The 15,260-nt window shown below is 39.6% G+C and overlaps 1 protein-coding gene across 1 annotated transcript in view; it reads right to left on the reverse strand.

The window, feature by feature from the left end:
* Nucleotides 1-12,220, reverse strand: part of LOC117301395 (DNA polymerase epsilon catalytic subunit A-like) — a 50,987-nt gene extending 38,767 nt beyond the window's left edge. The window contains exons 1-8 of the mRNA XM_033785355.1: nucleotides 12,070-12,220; nucleotides 8,006-8,132; nucleotides 6,794-6,874; nucleotides 5,135-5,272; nucleotides 3,816-3,970; nucleotides 3,231-3,366; nucleotides 2,555-2,632; nucleotides 901-1,008 (exon numbers count right to left, since the gene is read on the reverse strand). Coding sequence (XP_033641246.1) covers nucleotides 901-1,008; nucleotides 2,555-2,632; nucleotides 3,231-3,366; nucleotides 3,816-3,970; nucleotides 5,135-5,272; nucleotides 6,794-6,874; nucleotides 8,006-8,132; nucleotides 12,070-12,125 — 879 coding nt within the window. The 5' untranslated portion in view covers nucleotides 12,126-12,220. The remainder of the gene's footprint in view (nucleotides 1-900; nucleotides 1,009-2,554; nucleotides 2,633-3,230; nucleotides 3,367-3,815; nucleotides 3,971-5,134; nucleotides 5,273-6,793; nucleotides 6,875-8,005; nucleotides 8,133-12,069) is intronic.
* Between the last annotated feature and the right edge of the window lie 3,040 nt (nucleotides 12,221-15,260).

Below are 15,260 nucleotides of genomic sequence, written 5' to 3' on the forward strand. Positions count from 1 at the left end.
TTTTGTTTCAGATATCAATATAAACCACAAGGGAAACTGACCGGGTAAATTTTTTAATGATTTTTGGGGGTTGAAAAAAATATTGACTAGAGTGGGATTCGAACCAATGACCTCCGGATTAACGTGCCGCGCTCTACTAACTGAGCTATATAGCCCTATATTGGCGGTGTCCCTGTTTTGTCAATATCTTTGTTCGGGGGAGCCAGTCAGAAATGAAAACCACTTACTGAGGTATAAACCTTTATCCTGATGTGGTCATCTCGATTTGACTCCATTCCAACTCATTGTAACCAAAATAATAGTCTGGTGCCATGCACAATGAATGTTAGCATTCATTACTGTTATTTGAAACAGGGAACATGACCAAGATTGTGACAGCGTGATAAAGGTCTATTGTGGAGCCTCGTGGTGAAGAGACAAGTGTCAGGATTTTTAACTGTATCCTTTGAGGGGAAAATTGCTTAGCAAAAACAATTACAGGGCATTATCATGTAATCCACTCACTACCATGCACTACTCCTACACTCCGGGACTCACTACCTCAATCATTTATCCAATGTGACTTCCATTTTCCTGTTAAAAAAACTCAATTGTTTGTTTATTATATTTCTTCAGTGTTTTTGTTGTTTTGTTTTTATAAAGCCCTTATCAAGCGCTGGAATAATAATAATTGGTTTTTATATAGTGCTTTACAAACCCAAAGGGCGTCTCAAAGCACTTCCAGTATTTCTAGCCCTGGTCATCACTGTGCCATTTAATTCATTCCTCAAACCATCTCAGCTCCCTGCGGAGTATACAGCCTCTGCAACAAATATGCAGCACACTAAGCTTAATGGAAAAGGCACTTCACTAAAAAAAATTGTTATTATTATTTTAATTATAATTAAACTGGGTCCATACCTGAGCGTCAATCATGTACGAGATCATCATGATAGAGTCAATCTCCGCGTCTGGGAATTTTAACGGCAGCTTTGTTGTCTCGATGTCAAATGCCAACACAACAGGATCCTGTCAACAACAACAATAAATAAACTCAAACAATAATAAACAAACTCCAACAACAATAAACAAAATAGATTTCTCTCCAAGCTTGCTTTTTAACATGATGAACTAAGTCTGTGTGATGTGCAAGTGGGAATTGTTACATTAGACACATTGACAGAATTGAAAAACAAATAACACGGATTGAACAAATTTAATATCTAGGGTGTCATGGCCGACTGGTTTAGAGCATCAAACTCAAGTTCTGGTGGTCAAAGCCCGATTCATACTTCCTGCGAATACTTTGGGCGATGCGAATTTCATTACGTCACAAAGGGAAATGGAGCGCGTACCGAAATTTGCTTCGCTATCGCATACGCTGGAAGTAGGAACCGGGCTTAATTAAGTCATTGGGGTGTGGGTTTGAATCCTGGTTGTGACACTTGTGTCTTTGAGCAAGATAATAATAATAACAAATTCTTTTATAGCGCATTTCACAATAAACCGTATCAATGCGCTTTACATTAAGTCCTCTGGTCATTGAGCCATTTACATCCCTTTAATCTTTCTCAGCTCCCAATAGGGAGTATACAGCCCCAAGCTGCCGGGGTGCTCCAAAGGCTTTTTCATTCACAATATCAACCGCTACCCTCCCAGGTACCCATTTATACCCCTGGGTGAAGAGAATCAATTATAGTTAAGTGTCTTGCTCAAGGACACAAGTGTCAGGACCGGGATTCGAACCCACACTCTGGTGACTTGGCATCAGAACTTGAATTTGATGCTCCAAACTACTCGGCCTTGACACCATCGATAGCAAGGCCCCTTGTTTAAAGGTTTCCTCAGGCTTGGGAGCTACAGCAATTAAGTTCACTTATAAGGCATCAGAACTTAAATTTGATGCTCTTAACCACTTGGACCTTGACACTGTACCCCCAGATGCTTTACTATACATAATTGCTTCTCTTCACCCAGGAACCTGCAAGGGCACTATACGTGGATTGGATTTTCAGTCCATGCCCGACTCAAGGCAGCCTCGCTACCATGGGCAGCGCGCCGTGTCGATACCTCTCGTCACTAACTGCTGGGAGGCATGTACTGGGAAACAACGCTGATTGGCTCAGGAAATTGATTATGTATTACATGTCAAGTGCATGCGCACGTAGTTTTAAGATATTTGCTTGTTGATCACGCCCGCGTTTTCTATGACACAAACACGTTTTTTAAAAACAAAAATAAAAACATTCTTTAAGACGAAAGGCATGCGTGCCCGCGTAGAAAATATTGAATAATGTACGCTCATTCATGGCTCATTTAAATGTGCTAGCATATACCAAGGGTTATGATCGAGCAAGCATGCTGGGAAAAAATGGCGCGGTGAGATCGATCACCCCTGGGAACGAGGTTGGACTTGAGGGTTTTCTTTCCACATCTAAAACTGAAACTTTCTTCCTGAAACTGTCTTCTCTCCATTATTTGCTAGTACAATGATCAAGTTCACTTTTCTGAGAGACTAATGGCTTCACATATATGAATGAATAATGAAATGAAATAGATTTTACTCCACACTTACCGGTCTTTCAAGTAAATCATCTCGTTGAGTAATGATGGGCGCCATTGAACCACGCCCCTGTACCGAGTACCAGTGACCCTTCCAATCAAAATACAGAGACAAAAGTTAGTTGTGAACATTTCCACACACTTCAAAGTTTAATGTAACTCATTTGTGCAGTTTCACAGTATTGCTAATCTTGTTCATTCTTTGCCTCAATATTTTCGGGAAAATTAATAATATTTAGAAATAAATGGTTTTGTTTTAGAATTGTACTTTTTGTGTCAACATGGGAAACATTTAGACATTTAACATCAGTCCAACAACTTTTCTTCCTCTTGTTTGGGCAAAATTTTGTCAAATTTTGTGGCCGTTTGCCACCATTCAGGTCATTTTGGTACAACATGCTTGCGGCTGCTATGGTCACTCTTAAAGACATCGGACACTCTTGGTAATTGTCAAAGATCAGTCTTCTCACTTGGAAAATTTGAACTCGAAATCAAATTCAAATATTGTAGTGGAAAATTACTTCTTTCTCGAAAACTAAGTTACTTCAGAGGGAGCCATTCTCACAATGTTTTATACCATCAACCTCTCCCCATTACTCGTTACCAAGTAAATTGTTATGCTAACAGTTATTTTGAGTAATTACCAATATCATCCAGTGCTTTTAATTAAGGGTTAAACCTCAACCTACCACATGTATCTTTCTGTCGATGGCAACGCGGACATGATACGGGACGTCATATTCTCGTATATCAATGAGGTTATCCATCTGATCGGCAAGTTTCTTCTGATGAGTCATCGAGCCGTCGTCTCCTCCCATCAGATGGCTGCAACGAAAAGTCACATTCATTGAAAAATTAAGTCCTCGGTCTCATGTAAATCATGGTTCCAATTGAAGTTTTTCTTACGCTGCCAGGCAAAGAGTTACTGTGACTGGCTTTGTTGTAATTCTTCCATGTGTTCCCACCTGGGGCCAATTTCATAGAGATGCTTAAGCACAAATATTCCTTAAGCACGAAAACAGCTCGCTTATTTTACACATGTTACTGGCCAAAATGTCAAGCAAAATTGTTTGCTTAAGCAGCTCTATCAAATTGAGCCCTTGACTTATGTCCCACAACGTTTACAGCATGGTGGCGATCTATAGGTTTACAACGTGGAGCTGTTCCCATAGGACTTTTTAGCGGCCCTCTTAATGTCCAGCAATATAGTAATAAAGTAATAATCATTTATTTTGATAAAAAAGACAGCAATTAATGAAATTTACTGAGTTTACCTTGAGAGCATGGAGCTGTAAGAATCGCTGTTCTTCTCCCGTTCTTGATTCTTCTTGACAGCCGGCATTAGACTCCGTCGGACTTTCATGAGATCGTTGGTGCTGGCGAACAAAAGCTTCATGTACTTCCTCTTTAGACCCACTAAGTGATTGGGCTGTAACCATGGTAACAGAAAACAAGTACTTCAATATTTGTAAATCAATGGAAGCCTTTGGGACACTAGGTGGCTGCAGACTAACCAGGTATATCTCATCAACAGAGTGTGGGTTCGAATCCCCAGACATGACACTTGTGTCCTTAAGCAAGACACTTCACCATTGCTTTGTCCTTTGGATGGGACGTTAAGCTGTTGGTTCCATTTGCTATGTAACGTATGGTAAAAGAACCCAGTGCACTTATCAAAAAGAGAAGGGGTTTGCCCCTGTGTTCCTGGTCCGATCAGCAGCAAAATGCGCCATAGCACCATGTAAAATATTACAAGGTGCTATCAGAATTAGATCTCATAATTCAAACGTAGTCCCACATCTTGCAGGAAATACTGTTTGTTTGAGCGCCAGGAGCGTCACTGAGTGACGCACATGTGCGCTATATAAGAAGGCACAATTATTCATATTATTACTATATATTCCCAGGGCTGTATGCTTCGTTTTTGAAAGGACAAGGGCACCAAGGCATTTTCTCTTTGGCAAAGGGCACCCTATGAGAAAATTGTAAATTTCTACAGAGCATTTCAAGGGCACCAAGGCAATGACCAGGGGACAACGGAGGCAATCGCCTCCGTGAAGTATCAGGCCTGTATTCCAACACACATTCAGATGTAGATCAGACATAAATTAAGGAACATGCAACCGCCGGATTTAAAAATTTATTGGCCTAACCCTGGAAAACCTCAACAAACCCTCGAGCCCAACTTCAAGTTAATAATAATAATAACAATAATAAAAGACATTCATATAGCGCTCTTACACGAGGTACCACAGCGCTTAACTGTCGCCTTCCTAATTTTATAATCGTGTTTTAAAAACTAAGACACAGTGGTCCAGTGGTTAGACTGCATGACTTGCAGTCACAACTTTGTGGGTTTAAACCCTACCAAACTAATTGCAGATCTCACAATGACTAGAACGGTAATGTCAACTAAGGTCATCAACTCACTGAATCTTAATTTCTTAATTTGTGCAATTCATAATCATAGACATTAAACCGGGAGAGAGATTGGCTGTTGCCAGCTTGGTGTTTATATCCCCTTGTGGGAGTGTGCCGAGTTCCCTTGATGGCAGATCATCCTATAAACAAACTAACAAAACAAAATACTCACCAAATCAAGATCTTCCTTTGCGACAGTTTCTATGGACGCTATTGTCCCTGTAAATCGCCTGGACAGAAATGATGAAACCTCTCGTTCTGTGCCTTCTTTAGTTGCCACATAAAAGTACGGTTTGAAGGGTAAGGAAACCTGTAGATAAAAATAATAATAATTAGGTGTTCAAAACAAACCAAAGAAAACAGACACGACAAAATCAGTCAATGAGAACCCGTGACAAAAGGGATAGGCCTATGTAAAAAGTCACTATTAGATCTCTGTTGGCGGTACAGACGTATCTCCATACTATTGTTTGGGCACTGACTATGGCCTGGTGACCAGTCTTTTTTCTATGTCTTTTTCTTCTACTCTGTGCTTTTTAACATGTGTTCTGCGCCTTTGATCATTTTGTATATGTAAGGGGCGCAATATAAATTTTAAAAATATTATTATTATTATTACTACAGAAGATAAGTTTTGAGACGAGATTTGAAACAAAAACGCGGTCTAAGATTAAGAGATAGAGAGATCCAGATGCGTGGCACAGCTGAAGAAAAAGACCCGTCACCCCAGGAGTGTCAAGACTTGGTTTCAATGAGGAGAAGCAAAGAACTTGATCGAAGATTCCTTGATGGAGTGTAAACTTGAAGTAGTTATGAGTTATGGGGCCTAAGTGATTTGTGGACAATGAATATCAGTTTGGAGATGATTTGTTGAGAGATAGGGAGCATGCAGACACTGATTTTGTTTTAGAAGGGGGGGGGGGATAGAATAGGATTTTCTAGATGGAAGAAAAGAAAAGGAAACAGCAGGGCACATCTTCATGGCTCTGCATACCGCCGATTTCTGTGCTTACGATCAGGATTCCTGGCTTACGAGCAAGCCCCAGATTTGTACGCCCGGCGCACTGTATTGGCCATCAAACAACCTCCTTTGACCTCTAGGTGAGAGCGCCCTACTGAAATGACGTCATGTGCATTTAAGGTCTATACTGATCGAAACGTCAAGTTGAAACCAACATTCATAAATACCTCAGACAGTTTCGCTATTCCCATTGGTTGAGAGCGCGTCACGTGGGTGTGTATAAACCTTTGTTTATGACCAGTAAAAAGTGTTAAAACATGGGTGTGACACGCGAGCTTGCACCTGTTCTTATAAGACAGTTTCTTCATTCCTATTGGTAGAGAGCAACGGCTGAAACAGTTGTGCCACATCACGCGATACGCGCAACGCCCACAGCATTCCCTTATAAGGAGTTGTTTACCCGAGGGCAGTGGAGGGCTTTACCATTTCATAGCTGGAGGGGAGTTGTGTTGAAAGAAATCATTGAACAATTAAAATTTTTGCATTTATTTTACTTTTTGACCAAAAAGTGTTGATGTTTTTGACCGAAAAGGTATTTATGAATGGGAACCAAAGTGTGTTGAATCGGTTTTCAACTAGTGGTTTAAACCCGCCGAGGCCTGGTTCTTGATAACTTACCCCTCTTTTGTCTCGGTAAAATTATCAAGAACCAGTTGAAAACCTCTTCACCACACATTGATTCCCTTAGTTCTTTTCAGAACCACCCCAACTCATTAGAGATAGTCATCACATGGTGTTACTGCAAACCTTTCCACAAAAATCAGAAGAACAAGAGCATGACCCAATGGAGTAAATGAGACAGAAACTAACCTTGTATTTTGCACCATCATCTTGAATGAAGTAGTAATCCACTGCGCTGATCAGCTTCTTGTTCTCATCTAGAATGTCAGCCTGAAGATAAGAAACAAGCAATCCGATGAACGTCGGTTATAAACAGGGTGTCCAAATATAAAGACACTGGACACCTTTGGTAATTGTCAAAGACCAGTCTTCTCACTTGGTGTATCTCAACTATGCACAATATAACAAAAGTATGAAAACTTGAACTCAATTGGTCGTCAAAGTTGCAAGATAATGGTGGAAGAAAAAAACACCCTTGTCACTTGAAGTTGTGTGCTTTCAGATGGTTGATTTCGGGACCTCAAAATCTAATTCTCATATTAATCAAATTCGTGGAAAATGATTTCTTTCTCAAAAACTATACTTTAGAGGGAGCCGTTTCTCACAGAGATTTATACTATCAACAGTTCTCCGTTGCTTTTTATGCTAACATTTATTTTGAGTAATAACCAATAGTGTCCAACTGCCTTTAAAGGCAGTGGACACTATTGTTAATACATTGTGAGAAACAGCTCCCTCTGAAGTGATGTAGTTTTCGAGAAAGAAGTAATTTTCCTGGAATTTGATTTTGAGACCTCAAGTTTAGCTGTTGAGGTCTCGAAATCAAGCATCAGAAAGCACACAACTTCGTGTGACAAGTGTGTTTTTTCCTTCATTATTATCTCGCAACTTTGACAACCTATTGAGCTCAAATTTTCACAGGTTTGTTATTTTATGCATATGTTGAGATAGACCAACTGTGAAGCCTGGTCTTTGACAATTACCAATAGTGTCCACTGTCTTTAAAACAAGGCAAACAAATTTAAAACAGGGTGTCCACAAGACACCCAGACATCTCTCAGACTAAAACCCGCTTCATAATCATACTCCCTGTGAATCGAATAGGCCTACATGGCTGTTTTTGTAGTCAGCGAATGTTTCTCAGGAGTTGAGCACAGTTCAACTGTTGGGAATTATTTGTTGTCAAAATTCGTACCGCATTCGAAGAAAGTATGAACCAAGCTTTACACATGGGCCTGATGCTTCGTTCTTGAAAGGACATTGACTGATGGCACCAATGTGTTTTCTCTTTAATAAAGGGCACCACTATGAGTAAATTTCAATTGCAACAATTCAAGTGGCATGAGGGCATACCAAAAAAACAAAAAAACAAAAAAAATTATTGTGAAAAAATGTCCTTACTGGGTGCATATTGATGAGCCATCCCACTCTTTCTGCGGGATCTTTGTAACGATCAAAACCAAACCGTGCGTCCAACTCATCGTTGATTATCGCCCTCTGAAGTTGCGCTTCAGAGGAATCGTCAGGTCTGTAAGATGGTGAAAAAAAAAAGATAAGTACAATGGTGTATTATTTTAGTTAAAACAGACTGGGCTACACACCCACACATGACTATAGATGTAATTTTATTAAGAATATAATCTAAGATCAGCAAAACTTCTAAGAGGTTTGGATCAGATAAGACATATTTCTAAAAAACTTTACCCAAAGAACAAAAACAAAGGCAAAGTTTAATTTAAAGCCATTGGACCCTTTCGGTACAGGAAAAAAGGAAAAAGTTAACAGATTTACAAATAATTTACAGGGTTTACAGAAGGTAGTGGTGAAAGACTTCTCTTGAATTATTATTCTATGAAATCATTTACTTTTTGAGAAAACAGTAAAACAATATCAATTCTCGATATCGCGAATTACAGATTTATTTTAAACGCATGTCATGACACGGCAAAACGCGCGGATACAAGGGTGGGTTTTCCCGACTCCGATGACTGATTGAGCCTAAAGTTTCACAGGTTTGTTATTTTATATAAGTTGTGATACACGAAGTGTGGGCCTTGGATAATCCTGTTTACCGAAAGTGTCCAATGGCTTTAAGCCCCTGCACACAACAAACAAGACAAAATAATAAAAAAGATCGTCATTTGCTGAATGGAACGAAGTACAGATTAAATGCAGGGGTAATCTTCCGGTCGTCGCCACCAATTTATCCGCCGTTAATTAACTCCAAAACCACTGAATTTTTTTCTTACCTTAGAAGAAGGGTTAACGCATATATACATCCAGAAAAAAAAGAGAGAAAAAAAACGTAACAGTTTGTAAACAAAGGTCAAAATTGGGCCGTTTTCGACTCCCAGTGACATCGAACTCCGCCATGTTTATGTTGTTTGTGTGTGTGAGTGTTGTTGTTCAACGCTCCAATCAGTCGGTCAGCGTCCATGCGCAATGGAAAAAATCGCTAGGACTGATTCATTTCCGAAATGGGTACACTGAAATTATTTTGGGAAGGGAGGAGGGGAGGGAGGGAGGACGGAGGGAAATTCGAACAAACCACAAAATAACCACGTGCGTTTATGAAGGTAATGTTATGTTATAAGAATAGGCTGTTATGGTTTCAATACAATGACCGTCATTGCATAATAAGCAGGTTGAACTAGTCTACGGGCCTGTACGGCGGGGGTATATCTTATTTTAGCCACCCAGCAAAAATAAGGGGAAATGAAGTCCAACATCCATGTAATGTATAATAATCCCTTTAAATTGCAGTTGGATGATATGGACATTTTGCCTTATTTGAACTTGGGGTCACCAGTTGCTTTTGAGTATGTTTTAGATAAGGGATCATGTTGCATTCGAATATTTGTAAGGGACAATTTTCTTGGAAGTTATTTAAATTAATAAACGGTAATGTGTTGGTTGGTTAACTATGATTCTATCTTTGGATTTATTTGTCTGGCGTTTCTGCGGAGCAGTGCCTTAAAGTAGGGTAGTCGTGAGAGTTGTCGGGGACGGGCCAATTCAAAAACGTTGCGGTGGTTTATACAACAGCAAGATGTCACTGAGGATTTGGTCGAAGTGGTCGACCAGGGCATTCTGACGGCGCCACATGTATTCGGCCAACCGGAAACCGAAGCCGTCGGTAGAGCTGGTAGCGTGGGTGCTCGGCAGACTCCTCTTGATCTGCCACCAATGGCACTCAATATTTTGAGTATGAGCGCCAGTGGTAGGATCAACGAAATTTAAGGAGTGATTTACCGTGAGATGAGTAAAATTTTCCTGACTGAGGCAATCATATGCTTTCCAACAGTCCGATATGATTGTGGATCCAGCGGCCACATATTCCTTAATTAAAGGAATAATGGTCGCTGAATCCCGCTTTGGCACCTCAATCAGGAAAATGTCCTTTGTCTCACGGCAAATGCCGCCTAACACCCACTTACCCTCAACCAAACGACCTCGGTTGTATTTCCGGCGACCGAATTTTGACTCGTCGATTTCGACCGTCATGCCCGGCCCACCAATCCCCTTGCTGCACCGTTCCTCGACGGCACGAAGACAAACCTCGCGGCAAAAAGTGAACCAGTCCACGACAGTTTTACTACTGGTTTGTTCACCTTCGTGGACTGATGTTTCTCTAATTGCCGCAGAGGTTGTCGCTCGTGTTGCCCAGTAGTAGGTGAGCTTGAGGATTTTTTTCAGTGACATCTTGCTGTCGCTAAACCAGCTGCCATGACGGATGCTGCAATTGCAAGACCGCTTCCGGCACCCCCGATGTGTGCACCGCCACGAGAACCCGTCGGCATGGTCCGTCTTCACGGACCATGTCAACGGGTGGCGGCAGTACCGGCAATCGGGGGCGTCGGCAATTAGTCCACGTTCTTTGCAGAACGCAATTGCAGCATCCGGCGTGGCAACAGTCTCAAACAATCTCTCAGCATTCCAAAAGGTATTCATGTTTCAACTTAGAAAGCATGACAAGATGACTTCAAGACTTCAAGAGCTTCCTTATATAGCCCAACAGAACAATTGGGAGACTTTCTAAATAATTACTCTTGGTGATTACGTGCGTCCTCGGTGGAACTCCCCTCGGGACTCATACTAGTGGAACAATCCAAAATAACCTTTCACGTGACTGATGCGTGAAGGAGTTCGTCATTCAGGACGGTATGAATATTCAACTTATGCAAAGCACTGGACAATCACAGCTTATTTTAATATTCATTTAAATTACATATTCATTATGACCTTTATTGACCCAGGTAATGGCAAACACATCTAGGACAGACAACTAAATTTGGTATCAACGCCTCGTAGCCCGGTGGGTTAGGCTATGGACTATTGAATGTATAGTAACTTGTTAACTCTGCTTTACAGGTTCGACTCCCGGTACTGCATTACATTATTTCAATGATTACTAACTATCCATTTCTTCCAGCATAGACACCAGATAGAGATACATGGAGACTGGATGAGAGAGAAGGCAGGATCGAGGAGAGAAGGGAGAAACGGGACCTGTAGACAAATCACGGGGTGTTTTTTTACATAAATTTTATAGGTTTTTTTTTTTTTAACCGATCCCCTATAAAAACCACTAGCCCAATCGATTGAAAACCTCCTCAGGTGCACAAAAAAAAAAAAAAAAAAAGTGCCGGAATTATTGCCAATTTATTATTTCACCAGAACAACAACCATGGCAACCGCCACCACTAGCACATGACTAGTAAGTATTTTAGGAAAAGTTTCGGAAAAGTTTCCGTATGGCGCCACCACTTTTTCATTCGATATGAAATAATATAGTATCTAATTTACCTCAATGATATATCCCTTTTTGTAAAAATGAGTGAAAAAGTGGTGGCGCCATACGGAAAGTTATCCAAAGTTTCCGTGTGGCACCACCACTTTTTCATTAGATATGAAATAATAAAGTATCTAATTTACCTCAAAGTTATCCGTATTTTAGATAATTGGATTTGGAAAGACTTTCACATTATAATATAAAACAATCCTACTCCAAAACTATTTCGGTTTCGTCCGGCTATCGTCTCCCGTAACCTCATAGGTTTATATCTCTCACACGTTAAACGACGATGGTTCAATCATTGTTCAATGAATTTTGGAATCAGAAGTCTCTCTTTATTTTTTATTTTAATCTCGCCAAAATTAGGCTCTATGTGTCCTTTGAATGATATCTCAATGTCCGATCCGAGGGGGCGACCAGAGAACCCACTCCGCAATCTCAAAAAGTGGTGGCAGGATATAGAATTTTGGAATTTCCCCCGACTGTTCACTAAACTTTACAGCACAAAACTTTCGTCTTTGAAAAGTGTAAACAAATCTCAACCACCAATCTGCATGCCATTGCTGTGCAGCAGGCATGTCATTGTCAACAACTTTTTGTGTGTGAACAACAAGTGACGAAAAGTATCAAACAAGTCAACTCATTTATACAATTTTTAACACATATTTACCTCGGTCCTGATGAGTCTTTGTCAGCTCTATATTTTCCACTGTTCTGTAGCACCATCCTGTCACTTTATAAGATTCCACTCATGCTAAAAAAGTTACAAAATCTGGTATTTATCGGTGCATTTCTATTCCGCGGGATCCATTCAGTTTTGGCGCGACCTGTCGACTCTAACACATGAACGCATGCGCAGTATCGCTCACGATCCTTTCACCAAGCGAGGGCGCGCGACCAGTTTTACGGTCGAGAGTGTGCCGTTTTCGAAAACACATCAGTATTCAAAACATGCGTTTCAGTCAAGCGTATGAGCTCACCCAGAAGCCCATGGCCAGACTGTAGTTTCGAAAACGCTAACGGTGGAGACGCTATTTGGGCCACGGGTGTGTTTTTTTAACTTTACGCTCCTGTCTTTTTGAAGAGATGAGTGGTCTTTACCTAAATCTTTTGAGCTTTAATTATTATCCAAAATGAACACAAGAATGAGTAGAGCAAACTTGGGAAAAAGGAAGCAATGAGATGGTTCATCATTTTATGTGCTTAACAATACCAACATAATTTTCAGCCACCCCTCCACGTATAATAGTTTCATCTATAAGTAGTTCAAGTCTCTCTTGAGGTCGCCCTAACTTTTCTCCAAAAGTTTGTGATTTCGGTCGACTTGGCGGCAAATACGGTAAGATTTTGTTTGTAAAACTTCACGCGTTAGCATAAAATACACATGTGGGCACTATTTTCCATGAGTATAATTTGATTGCCAAGATTTATTTACGCCACTAAAGATAGTTAAAAAGACTCGAGAAATGTTCACATTTTTTTTCACCAAGTTTTTGAGGTTTGTAACTTTTGTAGTCTCAAAATAATTAATTAATGTTTAGTGTACTGTGACAGTGTGACAATGACATGACTGAGTGCGGAGTTGGCATAAAACTTACTAAGTAACGAGCAGTGAGAGAGTTGTGGTATTAATATTGAAACGACTCCCTCTGAAATAACAATAAACATAGCCCGTGTGGCCCTTTATAAAATTATAGGGCATCTGAAACAATAACTTATAGTAAGGGTGGTTTTTTTTTTTTTTTGGGGGGGGGGGCGCTAACTATACTTTATTAATATTTTATTCTATTAGTATTATAATAATATATTAAACTTCGAATCGGTGACCAAATTGAGTAAACTTTTTTCCATATTTATTAGTTGTAAATGTATTAATGTTTGGATACACCAAGTGAGCATGGTGAGAACACTCGTATTTGACAAATTAACAAAGGTGTCCAGTGTACCTTTTATTGGCTTTAAATTCCAAAAAGCATGATTGATAAGTTAAATGAATTTTTCATTATCCATAAAAATGACATAATTATTATAAAATATAATGATGAACATGGCCCAATATGTAAAGCTGTTAGTCGTTTAGGCAAAAAGTTCAGCTCAGCATACAGCCCAGAGTAGGATACCAGTCAACAAATTTATATTAATTTGACTATAATAATAGTTTGGCTGGCAACCATTCTTGTTAGCATAATGTTGTTGTGCTTAGCTACTTTTGCTAAAAGTCAAAGAGCAGCTCTTTGAAATTGGGCACAGGACAATAAAATACGTTTACATTAGGAACTAATAAAAGATTTAACCGTTATGGGCGTGTCAGCCTCCCACTTATCACATCGCTATGGAGTACAATATTTATATATTCATATCATCCAATGATCTAAGCTATAATTACAAATGTTTAATGTCCATTTCTCAGTTATTATTTACACAAAATTATGTTTTTTACATGCCCCAGCTATTGTCTATAGGATTATTTGATTCTTTGTTTTATTTAGCATTTTTTTAATCAATAGTTGTGTAAACAAATACTAATTTAAAGTTGATATCACTCCATGAAATTAGGCCCTTGCTTAGGCTACATATACTGCCATTCAGTGTACCAACTTAAAAGGGGTATAGCATTGGAACAGTAGACACAAGAACAAAAAGAAGTTGTTTTTCTCTCTAAAACAAAGCCTTCCTCCTGCATGCCTTTCGCTTAAAAGAACACTACAGGATTTTTTTTTTCTTTTGCTGACCAAACAGTTGCTCGTTATATGATTTACCATATTTATTTACCTATATACAAAACTGACAAAACCTGCAGAAGTTTAAGATCAATCAGACATCTGGGTGACAAGAAAATAGTCACATTTGCATGACATCAATCTAAAACAACGAGTAAAACGCTCACTGAGCTAAAAACTCCAAACGGGAAATTAGTTTTATTTATTTCTCATCAACATGACATTTCAGACCAAAATTATAAAAGGTATCATCATTATAGGAATGTGTAAGTTTGATGTAAATCTGTGATCTTAGACGAGTTTGTTTCCTACCAGTCGTAGTTACTCATCGGATAGCCATTTTCAAGGTATTTCTTCTTGAACTAATTTTAATGATATGAAATTTTTACCCAAAATCATTGATCAATCAAAACAAGTTTAGCACCATTGGTCGGACAATTTCAAGGGCTTTCCTCTCGTACACATATTAGTGCTATGGGGATTTCCAAAGCGACGCTAGAGGCCAGGGAGTAGACCCGACACACCCCATAAATTTGGGACATTTAATTCATGATACACACGGCATGTGGTGATTATTGAAGAAAACAAATATATGCGTTGAAAAAAAAGCCCGGACTTATAAAAACTTTTAGCTAGGCTTTTGAATCATTCTGGAACTAAAAACGATAGAGAGACGCAGTTTGTACCTGCATCATCCTGGCATGTCCCTAAATTCAAATTTCAAAGTTTTAGAGCGGCTTCCAGACTTCTTGATACGGAAAATTAAAAGTAGGCGACTGTGCTCCGAAACGAACTCAACAAGCCTCCCTACGGGATGTTTGTGCACAGAGACAATCAAAAGTACAACGGGTCAATTTGACCCAAAATCATTGATCAATCAAAACAAGTTTAGCACCATTGGTCGGACAATTTCAAGGGCTTTCCTCTCGTACAAATATTAGTGCTATGGGGATTTTCAAAGCCACGCTAGAGGCCAGGGAGTAGACCTGACACACCCCAGTTTGTACCTGCATCATTCGTAGTTAACTCGTAGTTGATTCTACATTTAATTATATATCTATGTCTCATTCAGGTTGTGTCACGTGCAAAACCTGAATAAGCACAGGTGCGTGTCACGCCCATTTAAAGGCAGTGGACACTT

The sequence above is a fragment of the Asterias rubens genome, chromosome 17, assembly GCF_902459465.1.
Source record: "Asterias rubens chromosome 17, eAstRub1.3, whole genome shotgun sequence".
NCBI lineage: Eukaryota > Metazoa > Echinodermata > Asteroidea > Forcipulatida > Asteriidae > Asterias > Asterias rubens.